The sequence below is a fragment of the Micromys minutus genome (genome assembly GCF_963924665.1).
Source record: "Micromys minutus genome assembly, chromosome: 8".
NCBI classification, from domain to species: domain Eukaryota; kingdom Metazoa; phylum Chordata; class Mammalia; order Rodentia; family Muridae; genus Micromys; species Micromys minutus.
The window spans coordinates 29239504-29261129 of NC_137977.1; the positions used below are offsets into that span (position 1 = coordinate 29239504).

Here is a 21626-nt window from a genome sequence, read left to right on the forward strand (position 1 = left end):
AGAGTAGTAGCTAAACTCTAGACAAGGCAGGGATAATAGGATACAGAGCAACTCTAATGGGTAAAGTGAAAAGCTGGCATCCTGGTCTTTTTTCTGAGTATGAGATGGCTGGGCAGGAGGGGATGCTGAAGTCCCTTCTGAGCAGACAGGTAAAGCCCTGGATTTAAAAACTGGATCCACTAAAGAAATAGAAACATTGAGAAACACTGAGAATGAAGATAAGAGTGGAAAAATCCAGTATCTCAATTAGAAAACTCAGGGGGGAGCCTTATAAAGAGATGACAAAGTATCAGAGGAATTAGACCACACAAGCAAAGGATAGAAAAGATTACACAGGAAAGGATGATGCAGGAACTTTGTGTAACACCACAAAAAGACCAGATCTTTGAACTATAGGTATTGATGAGGAAGAATTGTAGGTCAATGGCATAGACCAGGTCTTCAATTATAGAAAAAGAAAAAAGCTTCCCTAAGAAAAGACACAGCCAGAAACAAAGAACAGATCAGAAGAGAAACCTCCCATAGCATATTATTGATAAAACACTATGTATATAGAACAAAGAAAATTTGCATGAGGAAAAAAAAAAACCACAAATCACATATAAAAGAAAATCTATCAGAACAATAGCTGATGGAAACTTTGAAAGCTAGAAGAGCTTGGAACAATGCACTCATTCCAAATTAAAAAAGAACATGGATGCTAAGCTAGACTCCAAATCCAGCCAAACTATCAGCAATAGTGAAAAAAGAAAAGAAAACTTCCCATGATACAAATAGACTAAAAGAATTCATGCCAACTAAATTATTCCTATGAAGAAAACTGGGACAAAGAGAAGAAAGGCCAAGAGACTCCAGAAAGAAAACAAAGTTGTAATTAATGAAATGTGAACATTGAGAACACAAGTAGCAAAAGAACACACACACACACACACACACACACACACACACACACACACACACACACAACCCAAACAAACCTAAAACAACTATAATCAACACATACCTTTCAATAATAGTTTTAAACATTAATGGCCTTAACATTTTAATTAAAAGATACATGCTAGCTAAATGGATTAGGAAATAAAAATCAATCTTTCTGTCTATAAGCAATTCAGCATTAAAGATAGGTACAAGTCTAAAGAGAAAGCATGGAAAAACATTACAAAGAAACAGGAAGCAAGCAGATATTGCTATCCTAATATTATGCTTTTATATTAAAGTTAATCAGGTAGAAAAGCAGGTAGGCTAACTGCAGATCTTCACCCCATCTCTTCTCCAAATCCAACACCCTAGTTTCATTCTCAGCTCTGTAGCAAGTCATTTGCTAAAACCCCTGCTTCCTCTCAGCCCCCATCGTCAGAGGATCAAGCAGACCTCCTCCCACATCCCCATCCCACCCCCAGAAAAATTAGTTGTTTCTGCTCATTAATTCCAGTGAAATTCCCTGGGAACCCAAAGGCTAGGGAAACAGGTAGGCTAAACTCTTTCTTCCAATTCCAATCCCCTAGTCTCATATCAGCTCTGTAGCAGAATACCTGCTGTTATCTGGCCTTACTCTCTGCCCCAATTCCCAGGTGACTAAGCTGATACTAATGAGACACTCTGCTTTCATCCCTCCTGTAGACCCTCTCAGCCCTGCTTCTAGTTCATTTTTTCCTCTAAGTGCCAGCTACCAATACCTACAAACACATTGCACCCAGAACCACAGTGGCTATGCTGGGCAGGATCCCAGAAGCATTCCATACCAGGCAATACACAGCCACCAGTCTCCTAAGATCCAGAGAGAAGAAGCAACAGAAATCAAGAGACACAACTCCCACCCATAAAAAAATAGTACCAGACATCGGGACCCAGAATTTTAATCATCCCAAACCCAGATGCTAGGGTGAAAAGACAGCAACACTTCATGACAACTGCAACTCTAGTATAGTAGTCTCTGAGTAATGTAGCTGAAGCACAAGATAAAATAGTCTTTATGAATATGATGGGGTCCTTAGGAAGTGAAAAAGTCCCTTGAAGAAATCTATGAAGGCACAAACAGCGGAAGAAAATGCATAAAACTCAAGACCTGAAAGTGGAAACAATCATAGGAAACCCAAACTGAGGGAAATCTGGACATGAAAAGTATAGAAGCTTAGGCAAGCCTCATCAGCACACTACAAGAGATAGAAGATAGAATCTCAAGCATCAAAGACAAGACAGAAGAAAGGGATAGCCTAGTCAAAAAAACTTAAATCTAAAATGTTCAGACACAAAACACCTAGGGAATCTGGGAAACCAAGAAAAGAAAAATCCATGAACAAAAGGAATCAAGGAAGAACTAGTCAGCTGGTCAATGGCACAGAAAATATTTTCAGTAAAACCATAAAGAAAATATCCTCAACTTAAAGAAGGGGTACCCATCAAGGTACAAGAAACATTACAGATCACCAAATAGGCTAAAACACTAAACACATAGACCAAAGAAAAATATTAAAAGTTGCAAAAGAAAATGACCAAGTAACATACACAGGCAGACCTATTAGAATTACACTTGACTTATTAACAAAGACTGAAAGCTAAAAAGACCCAGATAGTTATTCCCCAGATGCTAAGAGATCACAGATGCAGAAAGACATTTCATGATAAGACTAAATTTAAGCAGTATCTACCTACATATTTAGCTCTATAGAAGATGCTAGAAGAAAAACTTTAGGTTAACCTGAAGAAGTTAACTACACAAAAGAAAATACAAGGAATAAACAATTTCAGATCACCAAATCAAAAGAGAGGGGGGAAACAGACTACCACACAAAAATAAACAGTAACCAATGAATAGTGCTCAGTGATAACCTTTGACATCAATGGTCTCTATTCCCCAATGAAAGCACACAGACGAATAAACAGGATGGACAAACAGTACAAGACTGGAGCATTAGATTTGGAGAAGAAAAGATATGTGAAGCTCTGCAGCCAGCCCACCTGTTTCCCTAGGAGGTGCTTGTGGGTTCCCAGGAAATTTCACTGGAGTTGAGCTGGGACAAAGAGGTCCAGTGAGGGAAGGCTCTGGGAGGAGGTGGGCTAAGAGTAAGGGTAGGCTTCAGCAGATGATATGCTACAGAGCTTGAGGATGAGGCAAGAAGGGTGATATGAATTAATAGGACCCATCCTTCTCCTATATCTAAGAAACATACTTTAACATCAAGGATCACCTTGGTTAGACATCACCTCAGGGTAAAAGGATGGAAAGGAATATTCAAAGCAAGCTGGTGTAGTCACTTTAATATCTGACAAAATAGACTTCAAACTAAAACTAATCAGAAGAGATAGGGAAAGACACTACATGCTCAGAGGGGAAAAAATCTATCAAGTGGACACTGCAATTCTTAATATCTGTTCCCCAAATAATGACACCCAAGTTCATAACAGAAACATGATTCAGCTTAAATCCCATATTGACCTTTATACACGGATAGTGGGTGATCTCACCTCAGTCTCACCAAAATACAGATCATCCAGAGACGTGCTGGAGCTAATTTATATCATAAACCGAATGGACTTAACAAATATTTATAGAATATTCCACCTGAACACAAAAGAATATACTTTCTTCTCAGCACTTCAAGGTACTTTCTCTAAGACTGACCACATACTTGGATATAAAGCAAGGATAAAGAGATAAAGAAAATTGAAGTAACACCCTGCATCCTGTCTGATCACCATGGATTAAGACTGGATAGCGAAACAGAAAGCTTACAAACTCATGGAAATGGAACGGCTCACTGCATTGAATGAAAAACAGGCAAAACAATTAAGAAAGAAATTAAAACCTTTTATGAATCAAATAAAAATTAAAATACAGTATACCCAAACTTAAGGGGCACAGTGAAGGCAAGTTCATGACACTAAGAGCCTACATAAAAATATTGGAGAGATCTCATACCAACAGCCTACTTCAAAGCTCTAGTGCAAAATAGAAATCACACCTACAAGGAATAGGTGGCAAGAAATAATCAAATTTGGCAGAAATTAATAAAATAGAAACAATTAATGAAACAGAAAGTCTTTGATAACATCAATAAGAACAACGAATTCTTAGCCAAATTAACTAAAGGGCAGAGAGGAAAAAAACTAAATAAAATTAGAAAGGAAAAGGGGGATGTCACATGAACATTGAGGAAACACAGAGCATAATGTAAAAATGGACACTGATGAAATCTAGAGAAACATAACATACTTTAAAAGTCTGCACTCTGCCACATTGGAAAATCTAAAAGAAATGCACAATTTTCTCCATACATACTATGTACCCAAATAAAATCAAAATCGGATAAACAATTTAAACACACTATAATCACTAGTGAATTGAAAGCAGTTACTAAAAGTCTTCCAATGAAAGAAAGCCCAGGGCCAGATGGGTTTTGTGCAGGATTCCACTAGACTTTTAAAGAAGAGTTAATTCCAGTACTTAAGCTATTCTACAAAATAGAAACAGAATGAACATTGCCCAGTTCATTTACGAGGTGTCAGTTATCCTGATACTCAAACCACATAAAGACTCATCAAGAAAGAATTACAGACCAATTTACCTTATGGACATAGGTGAAAATATTTTTTAATAAAATACTTGTAAACCAAATAAAAAAAACACATCAGACAGATTGTCCACCATGATCACATAGGATTCATCTTAGAGATCCAAGGATTATTTAATATAAGTAAATGAGCCATGGAGTGATTAGGGGATACAAGGGACATACCTAAACATAATAAAGCAATATATGGCAAATCTATAGCCAACCTTTACTTAAATGGAGATAAAAAAGGCTGTCTACTCTCTCTATACCTTTAATAGAATTAGCACTCAAGTCTTAGCCAAGGCAATACGACCGCTAAAGGAGATCAAGTGTATACAAATTAGAAGAAGCCAAAGTGTCTATTTGCAGATGATATGATAGTATATACAAATGACTCCAAAGAGTCTACTGGTGAACTCCTACAGCTTAACAATACTTTCAGCAAAGTGGCAAGATACAAAATTAACTCACAGAATCAGTAGGCTTTCTACATGCAAATGACAAAATGGACTGAGGAGGAAATCAGGAAAACAATACTTTTCACCATAGTGTCAAAAATAGAAAGTATCTTTGGGTATCTATAACCAATCGAGAGTCTGGTGAAAGACTTGAAACATAGAACAAAAACCTCTGAAGATATCTGTAGATGGAAAGTTCTCCCATGCTCATGGATCAGTAGGATTAATATAAAAAAAACTGCCAACCTCCTAAAAGCAATATATAGATTCAACCCAATCTCTATAAAAATTCTAACACAACTCTTCACAGACCTTGAAAGGACAATTTTCAGCTTCATACAGAATTAAAAAAATACCTAGCTAAATCAATCCTGAACAATAAAAATACTGCTAGAAATCTCATTATCCCAGACCTCAGTGTACTACAGAGCTGTATTAATAAAAACAGCATGATATTGGTACAAAAACAGACATGTTTATCAATGGAATCTAACTGAAGAGCCAGACATAAACCCACACACCTGGGGTTACCTGATTTTTTTTATAAAGAATCCAGAAATATACAGGAAAAAGCATCTTCAAATAAGTGTGCTGATAAAACTGCATGGGTGTATGTAGAATGTAAACAGATTCATACTTCTCATCCTGCACAAAACTGAACTCCAAAAAGGACTGAAGATAGCATAAAACCAGACATACCGAGCCTGACAGAAGAAGTGTGGAATAGTCTTGGACTCATTGGCATGGGAAGAGGCTTTCTGAACAGAACACTGGTGGCAGAAGAACTAAGAACAATAAATGGATCCTCATGAAACTGAGTAGCTTCTGCATGCCACAAGGACATCCATAGTTATCAGGTAAATGAAATCCCAAACCATTCTGAGATTTCATCTTCACACCTGTCAGAATGACTAAGATTAAAAACAAACAAACCAAAAACAGTCCACACTGACATTAGGATAAAGCATCAGCTGACAAAATGGGAAAAGATTTTTACTAACTACTCATCTGATAAAGCTAACCTCCAGAAAAGAACTTAAAAAAAACTTGACATCAAGAGAGTGCCTAATTAAAAAAAAATGGGATACAGATCTTATCAGGAAATTCTCAAAAGAAAAAATGCAAATGACTAATAAACACTTGAAAGAAATGTTCAGCATCCTTAATCATCAGGGAAATGCAAATCTAAGCCACTTTGAGATTTCATTTTATACCTGTCAGAATGTCTAAGATTAAAAAACAAAAAGCAGTCCATACTGGCAAGTCAAGTAAGGGAAACTCCTGCTTTGCTGGCAAGACTGAGAACTTGTACAACCACTATGGGAATCAACATGGAGGTTCTTGAGGAAGATCAGAATCAATCTTCTTCAAGGTCCAGCTACACTACTCTTCTACATATACCTATGTTCACTACTGCTCTGTTCATAGTAGCCAGAACAACTTAGATGTTCCTCAACAGAAGAATGAAGAAAGAAAATGTGGCACATTTTACACAATGGAATACTATCACTCAGCCATTAGAAAAGCAAACTCGTGTAATTTGTAAGTAAATTGATGAAACTAGAAAAAAAAAAACATCCTGAGTGAGGTAACCAAGACTCTGAAAAAACATAGTATATATTTGCTTATATGTGGACATTAGCTGTTAAGTCAATGATAAACAAGCTATCATGTATAGAACCACAGAAGTTAGGTATAGAGATGAAATCTCAAAGTGGTACTAGAAGCAGATCTTCCTAGGAAAGGGAAATAATGATTATGGATGAGGGGAGAGTGACTGGTATAGGAGGTCAAGTAGAGAGGGGGAATAAGTGGGGAAGGTGGGCACAAGACAGGGGATATGGGGAGAGCTAAAATTAAGGGCCATTTGAATGGTATAGTGTAGAAGCCTGATGGAGTAAAACTTCCTAAAACATATACCTCTATGAAAGTTATCTAAATAAACCTACCAAAGGATGGGGAAAGTCAGAGCCCCAACTGGACATCTCTTATCATCAAATGAAGCTTCCAATATGAGAAATGGGTTACATCTAATTGAGGTGTTGGACAAAGGGGTCCCATGAGAATCCCCAAAAAACCCAGGCTATTGCCAAGTTGGTCTTCACAAACTGATGTCAAGGCTCTATTGCTGAAGACAACACCTATACAACCCATTGAAGCCAACCTGGAGCCTACCCAGAGTCTTTGCTATCTATGTTCTGGTCTCTTTTGGCACAGGAAGGCACTCTGTGTGCCATCAAAGAAGAAACAGAAACAACATCTCGGTTGCATATCCTTTTTTTGTCCTCCTGTAAGATATGCTAGGGCAATGGTGGCACAAAGCTTGTGGGAGTGACCAACCAATATCTGACTTGACTTCATGCCCATTCCACCAGATAGAATTCATTCTTGACACTGCTTAGGTGACAAAGTACTTGAGTCTAGATAGACCAGGAGCCTAGGGTAAGACTAAATATGATTCTACCAAGGCAGTGGTTCTTAACTTTCCTAATGCTGTGACCCTTCAATATAGTTCCTCATGTTATGGTGACCACAACCATAAAATTACTTTCAATACTGATTCATAGCTATAATTTTGCTACTGTTGTGATTCATAATGTGAATACTGATGTTTTCCAATGGTCTTAGTCTTGTGAAAGGTCATTTAGCCCCCAAAGGGGTCATGACCCATAGGCTGAGAAGCACTGTACTAAAAGAATGTAGCAATAAAATGATTCCTAATGATATTCTGCTACAGATAGTGCCTTGTTCCTTCTTCATCATAGATCATTGGTCAATGTCTTGCTCAGTCTTCATTAGGATTCTTCCTCTTCTAGTAGATGGGAACAAATATAGAGACCGTTAACCTAACAATGTACAGAAAGTAAGTGACCTCTGAACACTCAGGTCTAAACAGGATGTTTCGATCAGATCCTTCAGGGCTCAGGGAGCCCTGTGGAAGAGGATTCAGAAAGGTGTAAGAGTCAGAGGATATGGAGAACACAGGAATAAAGGTCTTCTAAAGATAATGAGATTAATGCATATAGAAACTCACAGAGACTGAGGCAGTATATACAGGACCTGCGTGGGTCTGTACAAGACGGGGTCTGAGAGCTGAAAGAAGTGGACATATGCCCAAATTGCTAACCCAGAAACAATCTCTAACTGATAACCACTTACAAAAGAAAATTTAGTTGTCTTGGACACCAAGGGTGTCCAAGCTGATGGAGAAAATCTACTCATAAGGGCAAGCTGCATGCCCAGTAGTAGATGGACAACAAAACCCAAACTCAACAGCATCTTTGGATGCTCCTTTTATCATAAGATCACACTCCTATTCTCTCCTCTCCTCTCCCTTCTTCTCCTCTCCTCTCCTCTCCTCTCCTCTCCTCTCCTCTCCTCTCCTCTCCTCTCCTCTCCTCTCCTTTCCTTCCCTCCTCTCTTCCCCTTCTCTCTTCTCACTCCTTTCTTTTCCCTTCCTTTTATCTCTTTTGTTTTCTTTATTTCCTCTGCCTGTTCTTTGAATATATACTATGGGCTCTAGTTTTGTGTTTTGGGATACCCACATGTGCAAATAAGTGGGTCTATGTGTCTATATTTGTTTCTTATGCATTTTCTTGGACTCTTTCCTTCTGTTTTGTTCTATTCTGACATTTGTTTTATTTTATTATTATCCCTGAGATACCTGTTTGTTTTCTAACAAGAGACATAAAGGGGGTGGGTCTGGATGAGATGGGAAGTGGTAGAGGAACTAAAGGAATAGAGGGAGGGAGAAACTTTATTTTCAATAGGTAAAATTAATCAGAAGATATTAAGAAGGACTGTTCCTTATTTAGGGAAACTTGATGAAAGTGATATTACAATCCCAAGCATGTATGTGACAAACTCCAGTACATTTCATTTCATAAAAAGTGTACCACTTGAATTAAAGGCATATATTAACAGCAACTCAATGATAGCAGGTGATTTCAATATTCAACTTTATCAAACAGATCATCTGCATAAATGAACAGATATCAGAACTACATGACATTGTTCATCAAATGGACCTACAAAATCTACAGAATATTTCACCCAAATACAGAAAAATATACATTCTACTGAGCAACCCATGGAACCTTCTCTACAATAGACCATATCTTAAGACACAAATGAACCTTAAATTCAGAAACTGCCCAGATATCCATCAACTTATAACTGAATAATGAAAATATGGTACATACACACAATGGAATACTCTTCAGATTCAACTGAAATGGAAATGATGAAATTTGTAGGTAAATGGATGGAACTGGAAAATATTATATGGAATGAGGTAACCAAGAAAGGCTGCATATTTCCTTTTATTTGTGAATTCTGGATCTGAATCCTTAGATTTTCCTGCATAACTTGGGTACCCAGGAAAGTAAACTGTGATCACAGGAGAGGGGCAGAAAAGGCTCGCTAGAGAGTGGGATAATAGGAGGAAGGTGCCAGGATGAGGTAATGGGGGTGCTGTAACTGGAAAGCAGGAGGGAAGGTAACACGGGAAGAGAGGTAAAAGGAGAGAAAAATACTATGAAGGATGTCTGAAAAATCCAGGAGAAAACACTCTTTTATAGGCTTTCCTTAAACATTTATGTAAGTATAAATACATTATTTCTGAATGGAGTGAAGTGATGGTTCCTCCTCAGGAGTCATGTATTATCTAACAAAACTCCTGAAATCAAATATGGAAACCGCCCCCCAATATGTTCTGAGATTTCCTCTTACTCCAGTCAGAGGAAATGGCAACTGTGGTGGTTTGAATATGCTTGTCCATGGAGTGAGATTATTTGGAGGTGTGGCCTTGTTGAAGTAGGTGTGGCCTTGTTGGAGAAAGTGTGTCACTGTGGGCAGAAACTTTAAGACCCTCATCCTAGTTGCCTGGAAGTCAATCATCTTCTAGCAGCCTTCAGAGGGAGATGTAGAACTCTCAGCTCCTCCTGCCCCATGCTCCCACTTTGATGATAATTGACTGAACCTCTGTACCTGTCAGCTAGTTCTAACTAAATGTTGTCCTTAGTCATGGTGTTGCCATGGTCATGGTGTCTCTTCACAGCAATGAAATCCCTAACTAGGACAGCGGCAAACATTGGTGAGAACATGGGGAAGAAGTGAACCTTCCTTCCCTGTTGGTGACATTGCAAATTGGTAGAGCCACTCTGGAAATTAGTGTGACTAGTTCCCAACAAGCTAAAAGTATATTTACCCCATGACCTAGTTATATCAGAAGAATATAAGAGGTCCTTACCCCACACCCCAATATGGCTATTGCCATTGTCCTTAATTGTCGTATAAGATAAGATCTCATTACTGGAGATATTATAGGCTTTAGAAACAGGATTTGGGGGAACTGAACTAGAGCTGATCTGGAAGCTTCCTTCCTTAGGACCAGCTCTCATTTGAGAGTGCTATACAAGCTGTCAAGGGAGAGGAAAAATTGATAGTCCTATCCAGCTGTGAAAGCTACCCAATGGAAAAAGGACAGCCTATTCAACAAATGGTGTTGGTCCAACTGGCACTCAGCATGCAGAAGAATGAAAATAGACCCTTTCTTATCTCCTTCTACAAAACTCAAGTGTAAGTGGATCAAAGATCTCCACATTAAACCAGGTACACTGAAACTATTAGATGAGAAAGTAGGGAAAACCTTAGAACACATAGGCACGGGAGAAAATTTCCTGAACAAAACACCAATGGCTCGTGCTCTAAGGTCAAAGATTGACAAATGGGACTTAATGAGATTGCAAAGTTTCTGTAAGGCTAAGGACACTGTCAAGAAAACAAAACGGCAGCCAACAGAGTGGGAAAAGATCTTTACCAACCCCACATCAGATAGAGGCCAATATCCAAGGTATACAAAGAACTCAAAAAGCTAGACACCAGAGAATCAAACAACCACATTAAAAAATGGGGTACAGAGATAAACAAAACGTTCTCAATTGAGGAATATTGAATGGCTGAGAAACATCTAAGGAAGTGCTCGACATCCTTAGCCATCAGGGAAATGCAAATCAAAACAACCCTGAGATTCTACCTCACATCAGTCAGATTGGCCAAGATCCAAAACTCAGAGGCTGTGGAGAAAGAGGAACACTTCTCCACTGTTGGTGGAGTTGCAAACTGATAAAACCACGTTGGAAATCAGTCTGGCAATTCCTCAGAAAATTGGACATAGTACTACCTGAAGACCCAGCTATTCTACTTTTGGGCATATACCCCAGAGACACTCCAACATACAACAGAGACGCATGCACCACAATGTTCATAGCAGCTCTATTTATAATAGCCAGAAGCTGGAAATAACCCAGATGTCCTTCAGTAGATGAATGGATACAAAAATTGTGGTACATTTACACAATGGAGTACTACTCAGCTATCAGAAACAATGACCTAAGGAAATTCTTAAGAGAATGGTTGCATCTAGAGAATATCATCCTGAGTGAGATAACCCAGTCAAAAAAGAACAGACATAATATGCAGTTACTGATAATGGGATACTAACCCCAGAAAGCTCTGAACACCCCAGAAACAACTCACAGACTGTGTGAAGTTCAAGAAAAAAAAAAACCAAAAAAACCCCATTATGCTCAATCCTTACACACCAAGAAAACTTTGACTAATTCCAGGGTACATTCTGTTTTACATGTACTTTTTGCTCATTGTAACTGTAAGACCTTAATGCACACTATCAAATCTTTGAAAAAAAAGCCAAGCACTGACAAAAATGTATTCGTATACTTTTATGCAAAATGCTTAAAATTTTTTCTTTTATCTTTGTTTTTTATAATAAAGTTGTTAAAAAAAAGAAAGCTACCACAATGACTGGACTAGGAAAATACGTATAATGGGGTCAACAGTGGCACTTTTATCTTGGGGGCAAGCAACAGCTGTCTTATACTTCATGCCTGCTCAGTTGAAGGGTATTGTACAATAAGCCTAGCTAACTACCCATGTCTGGAGCAGTATAGACTGGAGAAGAGAACCCACTACTGCCATTTTCTTAAACCAATATATTTCATAAGTATATTTTAAATACTTATTCTTATATTTAAGGTATAGTTCTCAACTCTCATCAAAGAAGCTTCTTCTTGTAACAGATGGAGACAATTATAGACACCTATAACTGACCACAATGCAGAGAATGAATGACCACGGGGTGCCCACACCCAACTGATACATCTACAATCTAACCCCTACACTGAAGGCCCAGAAAAAAAAAACACAAAAAGAGGGTGGAAAGATTGTAAGAGCCAGAGGCCCAGGATGTCTTGATGCTAGATAGTGTCTCCTAGACATGTCAGAGAAAATGTGCCTATGAATTCTCAATAATATGGTTGCCTGAATAATACCTGGATTGGTTGACATGCCAACGCAGACAGGGGAGATTCCACATAACCCTACTGCTAGACAGAGGGTTACAGGTAGTCAGTGGCTGTTAAGAGGGGGAGAATTAGTTTTCTCCAGAGATCCCACATAGGTCTAATTCAAAATGGTCAGCCCTGCACACACATGCGTTTCTCTAACAATTAGGTTATCTGGACAAAAAGGACAGACATCAGAATTAATGTCCTTGTTCATCAAAGGGACCTAACAGATATATACAGAATATTGTAGTCAAACACTAAAGAATATACATTCTGATGAGCGACATTAAATGGACTCAGTAAGCTATATATACACATGTGTATCTATATTTACAAACACACACAAACGTGTAATAGTAAATAAAGAGGTCATAAATTTGGGAGGAGTTAGATGGGTGGAGAAAGGGAAGGAGGGAGGTAGATGTGGAGTCTTCATGTATTAAGTTCTTAAAAAAACAAGATAAAAAATACTTGAATTAGTGAAAAAAGACTGTTTACCCACCACAATCCAACTGTATTCATCTAGGAAATACAGGGAAGATTGAACATACACAAATCAATAAATGTAATAAATCACATAAAAACAGATACAAGGACAGAAACTACGTGATCATCCTATTAGATGCAGAAAAGACCTCTGACAAATCTAACATTCTTTAATGAGAAAAGTACCTAGGGATACAGGGATCATATTTCAATATAATAAAGCCAATATACACCCAGCCCACAGCTAACATTATGCAGAATGGAAAACAAAAGAAAGCATTTCCTCCAACTTCAGGAAGTGCAAGGATGTCTTCCTCTCTCCCACCCCAAGCACAGTCCTCAAAGCCTTAGCTGGAGCCATAAGACAAAAGAAAGAGACAGAGGATACAAATAGGAAAGGAAGAGGTGGAAGAATCATTATCTGCAGAGGATATGATTCTACACCCGAGAGTCTACAGACGCCACCAGAAAGCTGCCCCAGCTTACCGCACATTCAGAAAAGCAGCAGGATAGAAAAATTAATCTGTAAAATCTGTAGCTTTCCATTATTCAAATGATTAACACACGAGGAAGAAATTGGTCCCACCCATGTCTCAAAATCATCTTGGAACAAATCTACCCAAGAAAGCACAAAACTTGTATAATTAAAGTTCCAGGACATTGAAGGAAGAAATTGAAGATATGTGGGAATGGCCATCCCTATGGAGCTGTCTTCAGATTCAATGCAACTACTTATATTTAAAAGCTGTCAGGTTTTCTCAGTGAATTATATATATATATATATAATCTACACTGAGTTTCCCTCATTTCCCTCATTCAAAACACGTTGGAAAGAGGTATTTTGGATTGTATATATATAAAATAAATCAGCTTGGGAATAGGCTTTAAGTACAAACATAAAATTTGTTTACATTTCATATACCTTATATAAAGCCTAAAGCTACTTTTACATAGTACTATAAAATGATACCCATGAAATGAACCTTGTGTTCACAAGATTCAACATAGATTTTTTTTTTCACTGTGGCCTCAATGTTGGTATTCACAAAGTTTTGGGCGTTGATCATTGTGGGTTAGGTCATTCATAGCAACCATCTAGGTTCATGGTGATATGCTGGTCTCTGTTCTAGCTGCTCAACTGTTCTCACGTGGCATGAAAGCAGCCAAAGGCTGGTATGTATCAAAATGAGGCAGAGTGGGTGGACTCAGCCTGTTAGATGTAGGTGGCCTACCTCTATTCTGTAGGGAAGTTTGAAAACAGCTAGTGATACTGAAGTCTACATTTACAGAAACATTGTATATGCACAAGAATGCATAGTGGGAGCATTGCCCACTCATCTCTACCACCTCTTCCTTTTTGTCTGCTCTTTCTCTGAAGATACTGCTGCTATAGCAACTGTCTGTGTCTGTGGGTTGTGACCCTTTCATAGGGGCTGCCTTAGATAGCCGGAAAACAGATATTTATATTATGATTCATAACAGAAGCAAACTTACAGTTAAGGAAGTAGCAATATAAATAATTTTCCGGTTGGGGTCATGACAACACAAGGAACAGTATTAAAGAGTCACAGCATTAGGAAGGTTGAAAACCACTGCCTTAGGGGATGCTGGTAATCTCTGCTCTGTGTCCATTGGTCAAGGTTATGTAGGCAGATGCCCTGTTGCTCATGAAATCAGCTTCCTTCTAAAGTTCCTCCCTTAAGACCATTCTAGATACTCACTGGGAGTTTATAAATTGTAGATAGTATATTATCATCTTTTATATAGTATTTAAATTTCAGTGGCTCTGAGGCATGCTTTTCTAAGTTAAAATAGAACATGGTACTTCATTTGAATACACGTGCTAAGCCACCTAGTTCTTAGTGTTCTCCACATACGATCTCCAAGTCTGGCACCAGCCGAATATGTCTTCAGAACCAGGACCTGTGGTCTAAAACTAGATTTGTTCTAAAAGTCTTTTCCCAAAATAAAACTAATTGTGTTTGCTACCATGTGTCCCTAATTTTCTCTATTCTAGTCAAGGCGCTCTGGCAGGCTGCCTACTGCAAATACCACCCACACCCAGGTTCCAGTCACAGCATCCTCTCTTTTGTATTGAGGAGTAGGAAACTATAGGGCTTACCTTCTGCAGCTAGAAAAAAGTACTAGTTCCATGCTGGCCCAAAGACCCAGGGCTGAGAGGCTAGTACTGGGTAGGAGCTTTTGAGCTTAGCCTTGAGGTCTGGGACTTAGGGGAGAATCTAACTTTTGCACTCGGGGAAGGCTCTTTGATCACGTGGGTAACACAGTGCTCATGTTGCCTATTGGCCCTGAGTTCTGGTTCTTAAGCTCCATTGCAATGTGCTGTGTAACTCAGTCAGCCTTCCTAGGCTCCAGTGTCTATGAGACCCTTTTTCTTCTTGCTCTTGTCTGTGAACACATTGCTACTTCTTACAACTCTCCAGGTGATGGTGTGGAATTTTGTTCCCAAGTCCCTAAGCTAAAATGAACTGCCTTGTTGCTTGTAACTACTGTTCCTGTCTTTCTCTCAGTTCCTTTGGTGTCACACATTCAAATTCAACTTCTTGCTATGTGTCCACTGGTCTTACACCATCAGACGCACTGCCATTCCTGGAAGCAACTTGAGTACATCCCTCTCCCTTCCATTCTTCTCCCTGCAACCATTTGTAGTGACTCAAACACTCTGCTTCTTAACTACTAGGTCATCACACCCAAAGATTGTCCTCCCTGCCCCCACGGTCACATGACTAAAGCAGTATATTCTGTGCAAGTCTCTTTCTATCGCTGTTTTCCTTCTGACAGGTCTTCAAGCCCATTGACCCAAGTGCTTTGTTCTTTCTTAGCTCCTTTAAGTTTGGCAGTCCTTTGTCACAACCTCAGTCTTAGTGTGTATGTTCAACAAACCTTCCTTTTTGAATTATACCCCTGTAACAAACCTGCACCACAGGTTAAATCCTCGTGTCTGTCATCCATGCCAAGCTGGTAAATGAAAGACAATTATATATATTTGTCTAATTTTGTTGAAATAATTTTTGAGAGAAATTTCTTGTATCCCAGGCTGAGGATGTCTTTGAACTGATCCCCCTGCCTCTACTTCCTGAGTGCTGGCATTACAGGTGTGCACTACCCCTCCCCGTTTATACATCACTGGGGAATGAGTTTATACACTACAAGGGCTTCCTGAATTTGAGGCAGGAACTCTACCAACCAAAGCCCAGCTCCTTTCAAGGTCCTCACGTTTTAAATGGACAACAGAAACCTGATCCCTGAGTGACCTTATGGCACCTCCCTTTGTTAAATGAACATTTAAAAGGTTTTCTCCTCATACAGCAGATGTCTTTCTCATTCTACTGAGAAAATAGGTGTGGTAAGAAAACACGTGGGTGTTCTTAGCATGACAATATCAGCTCCCTGCATCTGAGCTACTTACACAGCTCTCCTTCCTCTGAGAGATGGGCTACCCAGATCCCTCAGGCCAGGTCCTCACTGGACTCACCTCCTCCTCGTGTTCCTTGAGGACTCAGCTCCCCCATTTATCTCTCCATTGTTCACTTCTATCAGCCCCAAACACATTGTAACTTCCTTCTGCCTGTATCCTACAACCCACTTACCAACCCACTTACCAACCCACTCTCTGTTTCTCATAGTGAGCATCTATGCTCAGACCCTTTCTCCATAGACTCTTGATGATCCTCTGAGCAGACACTCACAGTGTTCTGCACACTCCTCTGTTAGGGCACTCATAGCTTCTACACGTCTAAGGCCAGTGCTTAATGTTCAGTCCTTTTCTTTTGAAGTTTAGCAACGTCATGGTTGGTGGCTTTTTCTACTTTGATATTTTTGTCTACTTGGTTTCCTCAACACTCTTGAGTTTTCCTTACACCTCTCTGGACCCTTCCACTCAATCTCCTTTACCAAGTTATCTTCCTATTCTCAGCCTGAAAACCCCAAGGGCAGGTCCTGGTTTCTTTTTTAAATATTCCCACAACCTAGGAGGCTTCTTCTAGCTCTCTGGCTTTGAAGACCTACTGTGTACTTTCATGTGGCTACCTACTTCCCATCTTGATTATGTTTCATTAGCTTAACATGTGCAACACAAAACTCTCAATCATCTCATCTAAATAGAAAGGCAACTCCACTTACTTCTCTAGTTGTTAGAGACATCAAACCATGAGATATCTTTGAACACTTCCCTTCTTACAACACACATCAAACTCTCATGATTTTACCTTGGAAATTATGTCAGGAATCTGGGTCCCTCTGTTGTTGCTGATACCCACATTAAAGCCTCTATCATCCATTTGCCAAAGATTATGTACTGACTGGCTTTAAGTCAACTTAACATAAGTTAGAGTCATCAGAGTAGAAGGAGCCCGAGTTGAGGAAATGCCAATGCTCTGTGACATCGAGCTGTAAGGCATTTTCTCAATTAGTGATCAATGGGGGAGGGCCCAGACCATGGTGGGTGCCGACATCCCTGGGCAGGTGATTCAGGCTAAGCAATACAGGGAAAGCAAGCCAGTAAGCAGCACCCCTTCAAGGTTTCTGCATCAGCTCCTGTCTCCAGTTCCTGTCCTGTTTGAGTTCCTGAGCTGACTTCTTTCAATAATGAACAGTGATATGGAAGTGTAAGTCGAATAAACCATTTTTTCCCTAATTTTGTTTGTGGTCATGGTGTTTCAAATGTAGCAATGGAAACCCCAAAGACAAGTTGTAATAACTTTAAGATTCATTCTTTCTATATCTTCAACTGTCTCTGTTAGAGTTTTCCTCCCTAGTGCAACCAGAAGTCTTTTAAAGTTACAGTAAAAAAATATTCTGGAGTTGGTAATGGACCTCCTAGAGCTCTGTGAATATACTAAAACCAAGAGAGTTACAAACTCTGAAGTCAGTGAATTCTGTGAAAGATGAGTGTAAAGCACTATAAATCAAATCTGTCTTCCTAGATGCCCTTTTCTCTGCCTCATTTCTTCTTATCTAATTAAAGATATATTAAAATAAGAGCAGTTATTTCAGTCTCTTGATTGATCTCCTGGTCCCTTGCATGGCTTTTAATAGCCTTTCACCACCAAGTCCGGATAAGCTCTTTTAGTGAAAATTTCCCGAGAAAATTGTTGTCTCCTTTGTTCCCTCCACACATGTTACTGCCACCCTCTACGCAGATCTTAGGCAAGAGCTTCATGGTTTTTCCCCCTTCCCTCTTCAGTAAACAAGCAGTTGTCACCCACTCTCCATCCTCCCTGCCCTTCCCCTATCCCGCCACCACTTAGCCCGCATCAGCATCCACATCAGCATCATCTCTTGTCCTGTAGCCTGCTTCTCACACTGCAAGGTGAAACCCATTGTTTTCAGTGCCATTTCCTTGTAGAAGACCTTTTTATAGATCTCCACTGTACCTAGTCAGAGACAAGTAAAGTTCCCTGTTCCAGAGTTTGCAAGACATCACACTGCTTTTGACTTAGCTTAGCTTTCTGGTTTCCGGTCCACCATCAACGTAAACTTTCTCAATCCACAGTTCTCTTTACTTCAGCCTTTGGCCATGGTAGTTTTCTAAGCACTTGCTTTTTCTAACAGGGTCATGACAGTTTCTCCTTTACCTTCTTTACCCTGAAAAGGTTCCCTGTTTTGGGCTCCCCTGGTCTCAGCACCATCCCTTTTGTAAGTGCAGTTGGTTCCTTGTTTATCAGTCAGCTTCTGCACTAGAGATTCATGGGAGCAGGACCATGCTTCTCTTGCTCACTGTAGCTACGATACCTATCTCATATAACATTTCCAGGTGATAACTACATAAACTGGTCCATGTGCATCCTTATCATAAATCCCATGGCCCTTGCAGCCTGTAGTGTTTTATCAAACACATCACTAGGAACATCCTTCTAACATTTGCACGCAGAGGCTGATACAAAACCACACAAGGGAATATTCTGGATACCGAGGGCTGGGAGGTGGTCTGTACCTGGTATGTCTCTATGGGGCGATTTTCCATGTTGAGATCCCAGACTTTCACCGTCAGATAGTCTCTGGTCATGATATACCTCCCACTGTGGCTGAATTTCACATCCGAAATTGAAGAGATAATTTCAGAGAAAAACGATCTGTTGCTTGGATCTTCTGGCTCTTCAAAAACTGTAGGACAAAAGAAAGACAAAGGAAGATGTGATGAATACAGATAACCCAGGCTTGTGAGCAGGCTCTGAAGTTGGGGCCAGTCGGAGAGTTAACCGTGAACTATCTAAGTAGGGCGGGTGTCTGTGGAATATAAAGGAGTTGCCACAGTGTCAGCTCTCTAAAGACAGAAAAAAAGGTGAATTACTGCCCCTCCCACCCCAGGGAATGGCAAGGAAACTGTCTCATACTATGCTTGCTGGGACACTGCCTGTTTGGAAGCCCCAGATCTGAATCACATTTCCCCTCATCTCTGAATGTCATGTGCATCTTAGAATTCTCTATTTCTCTTTTCTTTCATCTGTCCTCTTTTCTTCCTATCTCTTCTCATTCTCCTTCCTTCCAGTCTTTTCTTTCTCCCTTTTCTTTCCTTTCCCTTTCCTTCCTTTCTTTTTGTTTCCTTTTTTAAAAAATGGTGTTTGGGTACCACCTGGCTACGCCTCCAGCCCTTGGAGTTATTTCATATGCTTAAACACTTTTCAGTTTTATTAAAAAATGTAATCTATAATAGTCACAATGCACAACTCAGCAGTTTTTTGGTATCATGATGTATTTATGTAATCATACACAATCTAAATTCAGATGTCTCTAATAACTCCCTAATAAAACAAAACAAAACATCATGATAAAACCCTTTAGTTCCCATTCTTGTAACTCTAGTTAAACATCAATCCACTTTCTGGATTCAAATTCTACCCATTTCATATAAATGCAACCACAGCACATAGGTTATTTGGGCCAGACTTAATATACCATACTGTTTGCAAGATTTATCATGTTGTATCATGTTTTTTTTTTTTTTTTGCTAAATCATTGCATGGAATTTCTGTTGATCCATTGGTCATTTGATAAACATTTGAGCCGTTTATGATGCAGACAATGGCACTGTGGATATTTATGTACAGCACTTTGTGTGGACATGTGTTTTCATTTTTCTTGGGTTGTGGTGTAGCAAAGCCCCAGACTGCCTAAATCAAAGGTCAGACCGTCCTTTGCTTGGGTGACTTAGGTGTCCCAGGTGTATATATAAATGGTGCCTGCAATGTTCTTCAGGGACATTATCACTTTGATTTTTTTTGATTCCCTTTCTTTCTAGATGTGGCTGATTTCCACTTCTTGTTGTCATGGCTCCTCTTTTTTTCCTAAAAGAGGAGTGAAGAAGAGGAAAGAGAAGATGGAGGAGGAAAAGGAGGAGAAGAAAGAGAAGGCGGGGATGATGATGATGAGGAGGAGGAGGAGGAAGAGAAGGCAGCAACAGCAGTGACAACAGCATCGGAGGGTGGTAACACCCAGGGTTTTCAAGGGCCTTCCTTTCCTATTCCAACAAAGTTGAGCCTCTCTTTCCTATTCCAACAAAGTTCATAACTCTCTAGTTCTATTCCCATGGCTAAGGGTTTTATCTTTATTGTTTTGTGGATGTTAGTGTTTGAAATTGGTTCCAGTTTAACTCAGCAAGGTTCAAAAGAAATTGCTTCTGCACGCCCCCTCCATTTCCCTTCAGTAAAGAGCCCGCCTTCCAGGAATGTCCAGGAATGTCAACTGAACACAGTGCAAGTTACAATAAGGCACAAGATGCTATGTGCCACATACAAAACGGGCCTGTCCTCATCAGTGACTGACTGTGGACACTGTATTGATTGTTGTAGCTTCAGTTTTACCAGTTGCTAAAAAGGGCTTTACTTTGCTTAGCACACGAGCTTGCATGAGTAGGGCCTCAGTAAATACTTGTCAGTACGTTTATCTTTCTTATATATTGCTCTGTGATGGTCAGTCATATTTCATTCATTAAGACTGAACTCCTGAATTGGCTAGCCAAATCCCAAGTAATAGTAATACAAACAATACTAAGTGAGCAGAGCACCTCACAGGATTGGAGGAGACAAATGTTACACAATCATGAAAACATAGCTACAGTTTGGAATTGAGTTTTACCATGTTATAAGCTATGTACAGGTAAAATAAAGCAACTGAGGACCCCCTTTTGCTTCAGTGTTAGAGGCATTCAAATTTTACTGGGAGTGTGGCAAAACATTATCTGTTTCCTAACATTTCCCCTGAGGTTTCCTTGGCTTGGCATTGGAAATCAGCTAAACTTAAAAGCTTTCAGCTGGATTTCAGGAAAAAAGTCATGGGAGAAGAAAAGAAGGGAACAGGAGAGATGACAGGAGCTTTGTGCTCTCTCTCTTTCTCTCTCTCTCTCCTGAAGACATGTTTTTGACAGGAATCCTAGTAGTCTAGACCTACTCCATGGATATATGGTAGATTCACCAATAGACATATGTTTATGTTTTATAGATGTCAATATAACACAAACTACAATTTCTTATTCCTTAAGATATAGGAATTAAGTATCCACCTTTTACCTAAGTATCTGTCTTTGCAACTATGTATTTATTTACAAACTATATATCCACTTATTTATTGTTTCATCTAATGCTCAAATGTATGAGCTGGTAACTGCACTACTCTCCTTATGGAACAGGAAACAGACCAACAAGACCCAGCGAACTGCCCGGGATCCTCCTCTTGGCCACCTGTCCACTCCACACAGCTCCACTTGCTGTGTTCCCTGCTCAGGCTGACCCTTAATGCTC

General features: G+C 39.5%; 1 protein-coding gene across 2 annotated transcripts in view; it reads right to left on the reverse strand.

The window, feature by feature from the left end:
- The window catches only part of PPP2R2B (protein phosphatase 2 regulatory subunit Bbeta), a gene marked incomplete at both ends in the record, with an annotated part of 387929 nt that overhangs the window by 3743 nt on the left and 362560 nt on the right, over positions 1-21626 (reverse strand). For both annotated transcript variants that reach the window (XM_080920409.1, XM_080920408.1), the window contains one exon: positions 18824-18993. In XM_080920409.1, coding sequence (XP_080776535.1) covers positions 18824-18993 — 170 coding nt within the window. The remainder of the gene's footprint in view (positions 1-18823; positions 18994-21626) is intronic.